Source organism: Fistularia commersonii, chromosome 14, assembly GCF_037954325.1.
Source record: "Fistularia commersonii isolate RoL2024-O1a breed Wild chromosome 14, RoL_Fcom_v1.0, whole genome shotgun sequence".
In the NCBI taxonomy this organism is placed as follows: domain Eukaryota; kingdom Metazoa; phylum Chordata; class Actinopteri; order Syngnathiformes; family Fistulariidae; genus Fistularia; species Fistularia commersonii.
The window spans coordinates 10,516,040-10,529,928 of NC_141297.1; the positions used below are offsets into that span (position 1 = coordinate 10,516,040).

The 13,889-nt window shown below is 36.5% G+C and overlaps 1 protein-coding gene across 1 annotated transcript in view; it reads left to right on the forward strand.

Moving 5' to 3' along the window:
• The window catches only part of celsr3 (cadherin, EGF LAG seven-pass G-type receptor 3), a 108,056-nt gene that overhangs the window by 73,120 nt on the left and 21,047 nt on the right, over window positions 1-13,889 (forward strand). The window contains exons 17-24 of the mRNA XM_086159992.1: window positions 1,711-1,831; window positions 4,173-4,356; window positions 5,733-5,834; window positions 5,933-6,027; window positions 6,459-6,668; window positions 11,572-11,767; window positions 13,219-13,401; window positions 13,481-13,667. Coding sequence (XP_086016118.1) covers window positions 1,711-1,831; window positions 4,173-4,356; window positions 5,733-5,834; window positions 5,933-6,027; window positions 6,459-6,668; window positions 11,572-11,767; window positions 13,219-13,401; window positions 13,481-13,667 — 1,278 coding nt within the window. The remainder of the gene's footprint in view (window positions 1-1,710; window positions 1,832-4,172; window positions 4,357-5,732; window positions 5,835-5,932; window positions 6,028-6,458; window positions 6,669-11,571; window positions 11,768-13,218; window positions 13,402-13,480; window positions 13,668-13,889) is intronic.

Consider the following 13,889-nt stretch of genomic DNA (forward strand, 5'->3'; position numbering starts at 1 on the left):
CCTAGCACAAGTGGGGGTCTAATTTCCAAGCGTACGGCCTGCATGATGTGACCAACTCTTTTTTCATATTGCATTGATTGGCCATCTACGGCAGGATGTGGGGTCAGAGAAATAGGTTGTTAAAAGATGGCTCTCATATGAAAGGGCCAGTGAAGTCATTCTTCACATTCTCCTTAAGAACCAGATGTACCTCCTGAATTTTCTTAGACATTCATTTATAGAACCTCCATACTTTGTGTTTTTAACTTGAATTCATCAATATCTGACATAATTTGTATTTCAGTTAGTCGTGATTAAAAAGCTTCTCCTTAAATTTCAGAGTTACAAATGGAGTGGGAGTTACCTGTCCTTTTGATCTCATTTAAACTTCATAGAGACTCAACCACAAACAGGTTTTCATACATGAACACCATTTTGTGAATCGGGCTGTCAGAAGCAGGTCTGGTTTTAATGTTTACTCAGCCCAGTTTATTGACCAGCTACTGTTGCCAAATTCCTCACACAGCAATGAAAATTGAAGACTAGGTTTCATAAGATTTTAATTATTGGTCCATCCCTTTAAATGTTGGTGGAGTATAAACAAAACTGAAGCAGCTTGTGGTCAAACTGTAGTTTTCAAATTTTGCTCATAACCTGACAGATTAAAAACTAGTTCAGTGTAATGCTTCCAGACTGACTTTGACTTTGTAACAAAATGTAATTATTCATTGCAATGTCAGGAAATACCACATTCATCTGATATAATTAGTAACACTTGTGCCCTATATTATGTTATCTTTAAATTTAACTTAGTCGCCATAACAGTTATCAGCCACTGTCCACAAAATTATGAACTGGACTTCACTGAAAAATTTTAGGATTTTATTGGTATATAACATTTCTTAAAACTAAACTGGGTTGCCCTGTAACCAAACAAAACAAAAAAGTCACGGCCAATCTGCTCAGTCAACCAAAGTTTAATATACAAATGGAACAAATATATGAACATAACTACAAATAGAATGTGTGTCAGCTCTGAGGCAAACTCTGTTCAAGAAAAAATATGTATTTGCTGACATTGCACAGGTAAAATCCATTCTTTACATGGTGTATTTAATTGTGTGCATAACTGTTAATATGAAGTACAGTTAATTGCATTTAAGCAGAATTTGTCTTTTGTTGCCCAGTTTCTCACCCGCTGTGCTTCTTATTAACAGACTCAGTAATGTCTGACTGGATGCATCTATCCCGCCCTCTTAGTTCTTTTAAGAGGCCAAACCGCACATAAAAGAGAGAAAGAGATTTCATTTTTAACTAAGATTTTGTTCAGCTTTGTAATATGAAATCTCTGTAAAAACATAGATAACCTTAGTTCACTGTGATTCTATAATTTGTCTTCAAAGCTCCCCAATAAAATAATAATAAAAAGATGAAAAAGAGAATCTGTATTCATGGCAACATCAGCTTCTCAGATTAGTCTGACAGGACAAGCTTATAAAGCACAGTATATAATACACAGAGCTTATAGAGGAAGTCTGACATGCAGTAATCGGGCGTTTAAATCTCTGACTTTTAAGGTAGAGAACCACGGTACCTTTCATGACAAAAGTTGAATGCAGGAAGCGTTTGCATATATTGACTCACAAAAAGGATTTAAAAGCATCAAACTTCAAAAAGTGGTTCTAGTTTTCAGTGTTTCCTGTTTGCATACTTTTTTGCATGCACATTTAGGATTGATCACCAGTGTCCCAGGGGTTGGTGGGGGTCTCCAACCTGTGGGCCCTGTGACTGTGACGCCAATAAGGGTTTTGATCCCGACTGTAACAAGACCAGCGGTCATTGTCACTGCAAGGTAGGAAAAGAAAACGCTGCAGAATTGTGACTCAAAAGGTTATTTTGATATAATTCAGCAATATGTAAAACATTCATTGGATTTTGAATATTAGTTCTAATGTTACATTGGAAGGGTGCATTAACTTGTTTGAGCATAAGGTAGTTTTTTTTACATTACAGAGTTGATGTTTTTTTAAATAAGATTTTTGTACAGCTTTCTATTGAATAATAATACTGTTGGTTTGGTATTAGAAAGACTTATGTAGTATAATGCTACAGATCCCTTTGGTTTAAGCAGACAAACCATAATCATCTTACTGAATGACAGACCTAGTCCAGACATCAAGCATGCTATGCTGATCATCCCCACATATTGACATTTGCCTGAATGTGTCAGTGTGTGCATTAAAATATTCAAGTGTAACCAGAATGCTCCTGATGGTATTAATCTGATCTTTTGACCCTAATCTGTAATCTGTGATACTGGCCTCTTGTTTAACCCTTATATACATGTTGTGTGTCCATGATAGACACACACACACACACACACACACACACACACACACACACACACACACACACACACACACACACACACATACATATTATTTTATTGCTATTGATGCCATTGTCACTTTTTTTCAACCAAACCATAATTAATTTTATTATTGATATAGGGTCCAAATCATAACTGACACTTCCGTGATCCTTTTTTCATTAAAGAAAGGCCACGGGGGGTATATATATATATATATATATATATATATATATATATATATACTGTGTTTACACTGTGTTTTTATATATATATATATGTGTGTGTGTTTTATATACATATATATGTATGTGTTTATATATACATAGGTTTACATATATATATATGTGTGTGTTTTTAATATATATATATATATATATATATGTATATAAAGCACAGTGGGGATATCAAGTATTTGACACACTGCTGATTTTTCACTTGCTGACACACTTGCTGATATTCTTCAACTGTGAGTGACATAATCGAAAACAATAATCTAGAAAATCAGATTGTATGATTTTTAAATAATTAAAAGTATATAGTTGTACATTCAATACCATCTTACTGTGATACCATATTCATATTATGCAATTGTTGGATATGGACAGTAGAGTGTTAACGGCCTGCCCTGTAATGTTTCACCCTTTGTAGTCCAGCTCCTTCTAAGCAGCAGAGCATGACTTTATCATTATTACTTTTTTGATGTTAATAGAAAAAATAAGAAATATACCCAGTCATGGTTAAAAAAAACCCAAAAAGAAAAGAAGGGTTCATGATAAGAACGCATCAGACAACATTAGGGTGGCTCCTGTGGCTTTTCTCTAATGATTGCACACACACTATCTGAAGCCTTGACAGAGGCATCAGGAGGTTATTTCAGAAGGGTTACTGAATCAGGAAAATGTAGATGATTTGTCCTTTCTCAAATTGTGTCCTTGTGTCCCATTTTAGAAAGGACTGCATTCAATATTCACAATGCCCAAGTGTTTTCATTTAGCTTTCATTCAGTGTCGGTCAAGGCTGACATACAATTCTTTGTCAAATTATTACTGTTGTCCCTTTTCATGCATCTGCCCTTCCCTCACTGCACTGGATTTAAAAATCACTAAATATCCAGCAGCTCCTCCTTCAATTAAAACTGCTTACATTACATTGTTAGGGTGCCAGCAGGCAATTGAGATTAGGGTATACCTACACACTACAGGTTTATTGACTCAACAATGAACATAACACCAGATCAACTGTGCTATGTGAAGCCATAGATGAGAAGGGAGATCATATGTAAAGTATATAATAAAAAATATAAAGTCCCTGTAATTCTGACAGAAAACATTTTGCCTTTCATTAGATTCCAGACACCAAAAGCCCTTACTCATGTTTCCAAATAGAGAAATTGAGGGGACAAAAATGTCTTCTAAATGAGAGCAAGACAATGGTCTGCTTGTCACACAATCAGCAAAAAGCTTGTTCTGAAATGACAAATTCCGGTCAAATTTAGCTTATTATGACCTTGATGCCATTCTCCATCCAACACAAATACATGTGCTAGACAGATATAAAGAATGCAAGGGGCTTGGTTCTGCGATTCATCCCACTTTAGTCCTCTGGAGCCAAAACTGACTTCCAATGAAATGTCCTTGCTGTGGTTATAGATATGTCCAGTTAATTTATCAAGTAATCTGTTAATTTTCACTTATATTTCTGCCTCTTTTTTTCCTTTGCAAGAGTCAAGATGTTTCATTTGCCTTGTTTTCTAATGTAAACCTGGTGATATAGTTTACTTTGTCAGGGTTTCACACCCGTCTTGTTATGTGTTTGTGTCCAGGAGTTTCACTACCGTCAAAAGGGATCTGACACCTGCCTACCATGTGACTGCTACCCAGTAGGCTCCTTCTCCCGGTCATGTGACCCAGAGAGTGGCCAGTGCCAGTGTAGACCAGGTGTGATCGGGCGCCAGTGCAACACATGTGACAACCCCTTTGCCGAGGTCACAAACTCAGGTTGTGAAGGTGAGCAGGGACAGATTACTGTCTCGATTTTTATCCATTTAGTGTGATGGTGCCTTTAGGGGATTCATCAGAAGTGATGTGAACAAGTGCTTTGTTTGTTTTTGATTTTGGTTTTATCAAACAAGAGGATAATATGTATCTCAATCCATTGTAGTTTCACCCAATATGGATGCTGTTTATTCATTAACGCGGAGTCTCATCACCTTTTTCTTTCAAACAAAAAAAAGCAATACAAAATTGTGTTTGTTCTCCAGGCTAGAGAGAGATCTGTTGTGAGTGCTGATTGTTGAATAAAATAACATATTTGTTCTCATCGGGGGAGTAAATCAATCAGGGAGGATAATTTGTTCCAACCACTACTTTGTTTAATGGGTAATGTGGGGATGAATTCCAAACTGGATTTGTTACCATTGTTTTGTAAATGTACTTAAGCCAAAAAACAAAACTAATCAAGGCCATCTTTATTTCCTCTGGAGAGTTTCTAATTTTAATATACCCAAGGGAGGGGGGGTTCTGTGCTATTTCTGGTAGCACATTAGCTGAAATGTCAATTAAGACTTTCCGGTCAGGAGTATGGTCTCAAATGCAAATTTTATAACTACATCAATACAATACGTTTTTTAACAGTTCCTTTCAAAGTAAAATCTGTGTTACTAGTATACCAGTATGTGCTATGATATACCAGTTGTAGTTTGCCACCATACAATGGTTGAGAATCAGCGTAAGAGAGCTCTTTACTTTCTGTGTGAAGGTCCAAATTAAAAGTAAATAAATATAGATAAAAAACACATAAGTGATAAATACATAAATAAACCAACAAATATGAATAGCCACACTAATAGTGTATGAGAAGTTTCTCCTGTTGGCAATGTTGTATACATTTATTCCACATCCTACTGAAAATGCAGGGCATGAAGAAAATGATTATAACCGAACAGACAATCCTGAGATAGACCACAGAAAACTCTCTTTGGAATTTTTTAAAAAGGCTTATCAAGGTGGATTTAAATTCGGTATTCAAGTGGAGTGTTTTCAGACACAAATCCAGTTTAAAACAGGAGCACTGAAGGGGTAACATTGTATTAATTAAATTCTGAGTCATTTGTAGATTGTCTTTCAAAATTAGGTAAATTAATCAGAATTGTGTCAAAACCTTAACTAGAAGGAAACAGTTCAGACTATGTATCTTCTAGTTTATCTTTAAATTCATTCCATCCATTTGTCTTTTCTTATTAGCAGTTTTGATGTGTTTTGGTTTACTTACTTTACTGTGCAAATTGAAGGTAGTGTTTGGTCCTCTTACTTTAATTTTCTCTGTGAGCTAAATTTTCCAGCAAACTGATAAGGAAGAATTTTTGTTCCCGATTTTTTTGCAGTCATTTATGATGGCTGTCCAAAAACCATCACTCAGGGGATCTGGTGGCCACGAACCAAGTTCAACTTGCCTGCTGCCGTGCCATGTCCCAAGGGTTCCATCGGTCAGTGCTCTCACACTCGCATTAAATCAACACAGGCCCTGTCCTTGTGACATTATGTTTTGGAATTCTGCAGAACTTGCTGTTTCTCCTCCCTAAAGGCGCAGCAATCAGACACTGTGATGTGGAGAGAGGGTGGCTTGAACCTGACCTTTACAATTGTACCTCGCCTCCTTTTGTTGACCTCAACGCTGCTGTAAGTTAAATAATTCTGTGTTTTGCATTGGTGTATTCATTTTTGTCTTGTTTTGTGCATTCATAGATTCTGAACTTGCAACCAGAAAATTGCTTCATTATTTAGACTCACTCCCAGTCAGTGTAATTCCCACATATTTTATTCCTGCTAAGCCATATTCATTGTTAAGGGGAGTTTTAATACAAGGGTGGGTCAATAGCTTGGGGATGGGGGGGGTGGGTCCATAGTAATTCCCAGTGGCACTTTGGACATTTCAGGAAGGGAATGGGTGGGGCACAATATGGCTACAGCGACTGAAAGACCAAAATGGATAATTTTCTCGAATTAATATAAACAAAGTTTCATCGTTATGTATTTGTTGAATTTGTAATGGTATTTCTGTCTGTTTCATTTTGCATCAGTCAAAATATCACTTTGAATATCACTTTTAGCTTGACTCTCTGGAGCGCAATGAAACAGAGCTCAGCACCATCATGGAGAAGAAACTCGCTCACCAGCTCCGTGATGTCACCGAGGCCACCGCCCGTCTCTATGGCAATGACTTGCAGATAGCAGAGCGGCTGCTGTCCCGTCTCCTGACCTTCGAAACCCAACAGACAGGGTTTGGTCTCACAGCCACTCAAGATGCCCACTTTAATGAGGTAACAACCACACATCCAGACACATCCATAATACACACATACTCACACTCTTCTTGCTTTAGTTTGGCATAGATGTTTTAGTAAAATGGTAGTAGTGGGATGAGGGAGAGGGGTGAGGGAGCAGAAGGGCATCTATCATTAAATTTATGGTGCTGACCCTGTAATCTTTTTTTTTCTCTAATGTCTCTCAATCAGAGGTGGGCAATTCATATTTACAAGGGTGTTGGAGGACCAAACCAATGATAACTTAAACTTATTTCTGCTCAATATTATTATTATCACATTATGCCTAATTGAAAAAGGCAGTAGATTGCATATCCTGATTAGATGCTGCTGGTTATCAGAATAAGAAAATAATAAACAATACAACCAAAATCAGTCATTACATCAGTGTTTTCACAACGTCTTACGCGTTGACCTTCACAAACGCTAAAAAGCAATTTTATTTATTATTGTTTTGTGATAGCATATTACCGCTGCTGTGTTTGAAAAACAAGCTTTAGTAAACCGAAAACAGCTTACTTTTTCTGGCGATTTTGTGGATTTTGTGGATTTTTGGCATAGCAAAGCTACATGTCTTAGTGTGCAAAGCTTTACAAAAATAGCCTTGTTGGTCTTGCAGTCTTGCTAGCAAAATATCTGACTTTCATTAGACAAGTCTTTGCATCCTCCTTCATGTTTGGCCACATAGTGACAACTCAAATTGTCTGCTTTACCTTTGGCTTCTGCAGATAAATATTTAGCTGCCCATATGTTGTTGAAGACACAGCGTTCGGCATCAACTTTTTTTTTTGGCATAAACTGACATTTCGAGGGGTTAACTGGCTAGCATCAATTGCCTCAGTTCATGCATCCACATCATAGAGGTGCATATGTAAGGCCTAACATAAAAAAAAAACATTTTTTTTAAATTTAATTATTTTCTAAATTAACACACTTGACACAACAAACTAAATGTTTTTTATGGTTCATGTTCTGCCTGACCTCAGACTGGACAGGGACGCCCAAAGGGCCGGATGGGGTCTGGGGCTGTAAAATGCCCAGGTCTGCTCTAGCTTTAAGTGTATCTTCACTGTGTCACATAATACTTCTTCAGAGGATGAACCTTCTCATTAAGATGCCAGGAAGTGATTAATTCATAATCATTATGGGAACATAAAGCCATTTATTGTAAAAAGCACTTACTCAGGCTCTAATCATTTTCTTCAACATTTACATTCAATACAGTGAAGCTTTTTAATATTTCTGCTAAGGGGGAATTTTCCCATCTGATGGATAATACTATTATTTAGAATTCCTGTTTTTCTATTGTATCCTCTTATCATACAGCTTTAGTAGGTCACTGTAGAATCAGGTTGGTTGTGGAAGTAACAATTATAATAACGATTCATAAATCATAACATAAGGAATCTGATCTAGGTTATTAGCTGTGCTATATTGTCAGTTTAACCATAGCATTTCTTATACAAATGTGCCTACAATATTGAGCTTACCATTATTACCACAAAGATAAAAAAATTGTTATTTCATATGGTTTATGTTCTAAAAATATGTAAAGAACAGTGGCATCTGCCGCTTTCTGATATTAACAATAATATGAAAGCCTCAATTGTTTATCTGTCTGGATACATAATTGCTGTACATGTGGGGCTGTGGGCAAAAAGAAGAGGAAAAAAAGAAAAGAAAATTGTTGATGTTCTAAACAGTATCTTGGTTGGAGCCTTGGACAGAATACAGCTTATTTGCTTTGAATAACCAATGTAAGTTTTTAACATGGATTGTTACCGAGGCAACACAGCCAGCAACGACACCCTACAGTGAGTAAAAATTAAAATCCTTTCCTGCCTGACATTACATTTAACCACAACACTTGACAGTTAATCAGAAACATGATGATTAGTAATGTCTTCTGAGAATGTTTGTACAATGTGGAAGGGGGTATATGTGGCTAAACACATTATTGTAATTCCATGAGTGAACAAGAACCTACTCGTCATTCTGAGTTAATGAGTCGATCCTGGTTTACCTCAAAAGCACAGTGGGGAAGGGAGGATTGAGAGGCTTTCGCTACTTGGGTTCAAAATTGTAGCTATCCGAGTAACCCTCCTGTCATCCTTGACATTTTAAAGGGAAGAGTGCTGTGGGCCAAGAGTGTTATGTTATGTTATTGAATGATTGCCTGCTGAATGCCAGTGACACTATATGATAGTTTAGTCAATGCTTACTTTTATGGTGGTCGTAGGGTAATTAATGCAAAAACTCCTCGCTTTTTCATATGATCATTGAAATGAATTAAGTAAACCAATAATATAATATTATGAAATTTACAGCATCATGATACTTAATCTATTAATATTTGCTCTGCCATTATACGTGCCTATAATGCAGTAAACCTTTTTTTTCACTTTTGGGGAATTGTCATGGTAGATATGTGTTATACAGTTAATTTGCAGTTATAAAATCAGTGACTGGTTTATTGCAGAGTATAATTTCTGCTATAAAAAAAAAGTCTCATCACTTGACAAGGTTTGTTATGTTCTCTTTTTATTGAGCCATTTTGTGGGAATTTGTTTATTTTACTGTTATTCTGTGAAAGTTGGTGCTATTGAACTGCCCTTGTTTTTAGTGAGAGTTATTTTTATTTGTCACAGCAAATGTTCTGGCTGTTTTGTGCATTTCTGCTTCGAGAGCCATTTAAATTCACCACACTTGTCCTTTAAATGGCAGTTATCAGACTAGATGAAAAGGGGATATGGAAAATTGTTACTATAGTAACCCAGAGGTACTAACAGCACGTTGTCACTGCAGACCAAATAAGGGAATGCAGGAAGGAAAGCCAAGTTGTCGTGCAAGGAATTTTGTGATGAATGCTGGAAAATGGAAATCGTCATGTTCAAGCTTTCAGCCAAATGCATCAGGCTCTCCTTGTTATCTCAAGATAAAATCCCTGTCTAACCAAGCATATGGAGAAATACTCCACTGATAATTTCATAACCATGAATGCCTTTCAAAGTAGTTGTTTTCAGAATTGATACTACAAACTGTTTTACCCTCTTTACAAATACTGTAATCCCTCAGCTATCCCTATGAAGAAATTAATACTAAAACTTGACATAATGGAAAATACTTACATTTTACTTAAATGTGACTACTGTTGCTGTTTAGTAGCATGTAAAATATTTTTAAAACATATCCCTAGATCTGCTCTTTGTGTTATGGCCTAGAAATTCAAAGGCTACACAAGCCCTGATTTTCAGCAACTTATAGAAATAGTCATTCAGATTTTACTTTCTCATTGACAGTTTTTTTTTTCATTATTAAAATGACACAGTAGTTATCTTGCAGTCTTTTATGTTTCTGCTGTTGTTGTGGAAGTGCCCTCATACTCAGTTAAAGGGATGGACAAACATCAAATTTACATATTACTAGATGTAATAACAGTAAAGCACAAATGAATCAAAATAACTTCAACAGGCTACTTGGTCCATATACCAAGTTACTTCTCGATAGAAACCAGTGTACAGCATTAATACATCAGTAATTACATGTTTCCATATGCTGCCTTACGGCTTGTTTTGTTTATGTGAGTAGATCATTGATATGCACTGCATTGTAAAAAACCCACATTCAAATAATATGTATTCTCTTTAGAAAATCAAAGATATATTTGGAAATATTTATTCTTGTATGTTTGTGAGTCATAAGAGTCAAGAGTCTATAATTGGACCAAAGTAGTATTTGGGGATTGGATAATGGAATAAAAGAGCACAAACAGTTTAATATGAAATGTACATGTTGAGATGCCATCGTGTCTTCACCTCACTAAAACCCCTGTTGGTTTTATACATCCATTTTACTTGTTTCTCACTTAGAGAGACCTCCTCATTATCCCCAGTTTCCTGCCTTTCATTCTCCATACATATTATTACTCTCTTCCCATACCAACATGTTTGGCTGAACCCTTTCTGTCTACGCTCTCCCCAGAGCATTGGATCTGGTGCAGTCAAAGAATTATTATTCTCTTTCTTTTTCACTCAATCTTGTTCAAAATGTTCCTAAAAGCTGTTACCTACATGTGTAAGGAGCTTCTGTTCACATTCATAAATACTCAATGAACAGTATGGAAGTATGGCACTGTGCATAAACAGTCACACTCATGCAAATATGCAGGGCATATTTAACCACCTTTCTTTGTGACTGTGTGAAAAAGAAGATACTTGAGTTTGACTTGGCCAATAATCATGCAACTTCTTTCCATCTTCTTTTCTGTTCGTACTATAATTTGTATTCCCAGTCACATTGTGTATTCACTTTTACAGCCAGTCACCTTAGGATTTGGTGCCTTGTATAAATTCTATAAACAAAATTACCAAGGAAGTCTAATAATTTCTTTTAACTGTATTAAACTTCAGACAATATTCTTTGTCTGTGCAAAACTGAGCCAAATCTTGACAGGTTGATTGTCATTTGTAGCTTATTCGTAGGTTATTTTTGTCTAATATACTAAGAAACCTTTTCTGATTTTGATGCAGTTTTTTTTTTCTTTTAAGGTAATTCATGATAAATACATTGCAATACCATACTGTGCTATACTATACTATACTATACTATACTATGGTATGCTATGCTTTCCTATACTATACTATACTATACTATACAAAGAAAGCTTTTCTGATTTTGATGCAGTTTTTTTCCTTTTAAGGTAATTCATGTTAAATACATTGCAATACCATACTGTGCTATACTATACTATACTATACTATACTATACTATGGTATGCTATGCTTTCCTATACTATACTATACTATACTATACTATACTGTACTGTAATCGAAAATGCATTTCGATTATTATCATCATATTATTATCCTTGAACAAATGCTTTTTCATCTGTTTCCTTCAGAACATCCTGCGTGGCTGCAGTGTGCTGTTGGGTCCAGGGACGGCGGGGCTTTGGAGAGCTCTTGCTCAGGGTCAGAACCACATCCCGGTTGGCCCAGCAGAACTCACAGAGCTACTGGAACAGTACACACAGAACCTTGCCCAGAACATGAAGCTCACCTACCTCAACCCTGTGGCGCTGGTTGCTCCCAACATAGGTTAGTCCAGATTAACCTAATATACAAAAACCCACACAGGCAGTACAATCACAAGTAAATGGTGATTTCTAAACAATAAAAGTGAATAAGCCAGTAATCAAATCTCTACAAACAATTTGCTGAGGTTTTCTCATAATACTGATAAGCTCTGCCGTGAAATCAGCTAAAATGAGTCTGGGAGATGAGCAGTGCTAATGCAAATGCTGATGGCACAGTGTGGGAGCTGGCACCAGCACACAGACATGGATTTCACACACCCACTCACACATACACACGCAGTGATAATGCCTCCAGCAAATGAAAATGCACAAAAATCCTAGAGCAGTGGAAAGCTGGGCAGCCTGCAACATTTGGATTTACAGATGCCAAACACAAACAGACAGAAGTGCACTGATATGCACTGATATCACAATACAATATCATCGTTGCCAATAAAATCAATGAACAAAATGTATGAATATATTTAAGCATTTGGTTCATTCAAAAAGTGATTTAGATAGTTTAGAAATACATATAGATGTTAGATGGAGCACACACTAAAGCACACACATGTACAAAAAAATTCAAACACATTAATATTCCTACTAGAAGTGTTGCTGAGGTGATAAGATCATCAACAACATTTTGTCTTGGAGTGTTGAAGAGAACTTTGAAACTCCCATATCTCTTGGATTTAGCCAATTTACGCATTCTCTGCATGTCTACTAATCTTTCACTTGTCTACTAATCTTTCACTTGGCTGTATTTGCCTATTCAGAAAACTCTAAAATAATTTGAAATAATTAAACAACAGCAGTCTAGTGCGGATTCCCAGATAAAGGAAAGTTAAATATCATTAGTGGAAGAGGAAGCAAAAGACAAGCAGCCAGTATAAAATATCAAATTGCCACCTAACAAATACAGAGTAAACACTCTCTACCAAGTAGTTTGTCTTGTCTTTTCACAAATCCATCAACAGTAAGGTTTTGTCTTAAATTTGATGTGAAAAGGGAATATCAGTGGTTATTAAGTGAAAAATGTTTTCCAAAAGGGAATGTAAAGTTAAAGTAGAGACTCAAGTGTTTTAGTGGTTGTGCTCAGTTATTTTTGTCATTTAACATTCTATGGAATTGCGCTTTGTATTTCCTGTGTTCTGCACATTGCATGGTTATCATCCTTTTTTAATTATCATTTGGCCCATTTTAAGAAAGACAGGTAAGAGCAATCACCTATGACAAAACGAATCAGCACATTCTATCAGACAAGCAAAGACACAGATTGAATTGTAAATATCATCACTCACTTTCTTGTTTTTTGCTCAAAAGTTTGTTAAATTTGATAGTCATTTTATTTGTGTGTGAATGGTCGGTCTTGGTAGATCGGAACGTGGGCAACAAGTGGAGCTTCAATCTTGAGTCCAATTTGAGTCCAGTTCAGTTTAATATTGTTCAAGACCATATCATCTCTTTCAGTAATGAACCTGGATCGTGTGGAAAACCACACTCACGTGAGGCGACGTTTCCCCCGTTACCACACCACCTTGTTTCGAGGTCAAGCCTTATGGGATCCCTATACTCACGTGGTGCTGCCCCCTGCTGCCCTGGTGCCTCAACGTCAACAGCAACACAGTTGGAAGGAGCGGACAGAAAAAGAATGTGAGCACACAATCGCAAATACACATCAATTCAAGATTTTGGTAGGAGAATATTCTGACACAGATTTCCTTATTTGCAGCTTCCATGCCGCAAAACACTGTGTCTGCGTCTGTCAGTATATTAGCCAATCAGACGGGAGAATACACTGCAGCCAGACGAACTGTAGCAATGCCTGAACCACCCATTACCATTGTTATTTTGCTGATCTATCGCAGTCTGGGAGCTGCACTCCCACCTAAGTACCACACAGACCGACGGGGAGTGAGGTAAGACTTTGACATTCCTTGAACCATCCAAATGTAATCACAGCAGCCTTTAGGGACTCTGAGGAAGGAGGCATTGCCTGTCCACTTCAGATTTTTTTTTTTCTGCAAACCTCTATGCCATTTTTGTTATGAATTATTCTTTGAATTCTATAAAACATTATTGTCTCAATTTCATATTCTCACAATATCGCCAATGTAAAAGTGTCAGGATAATTATATGGC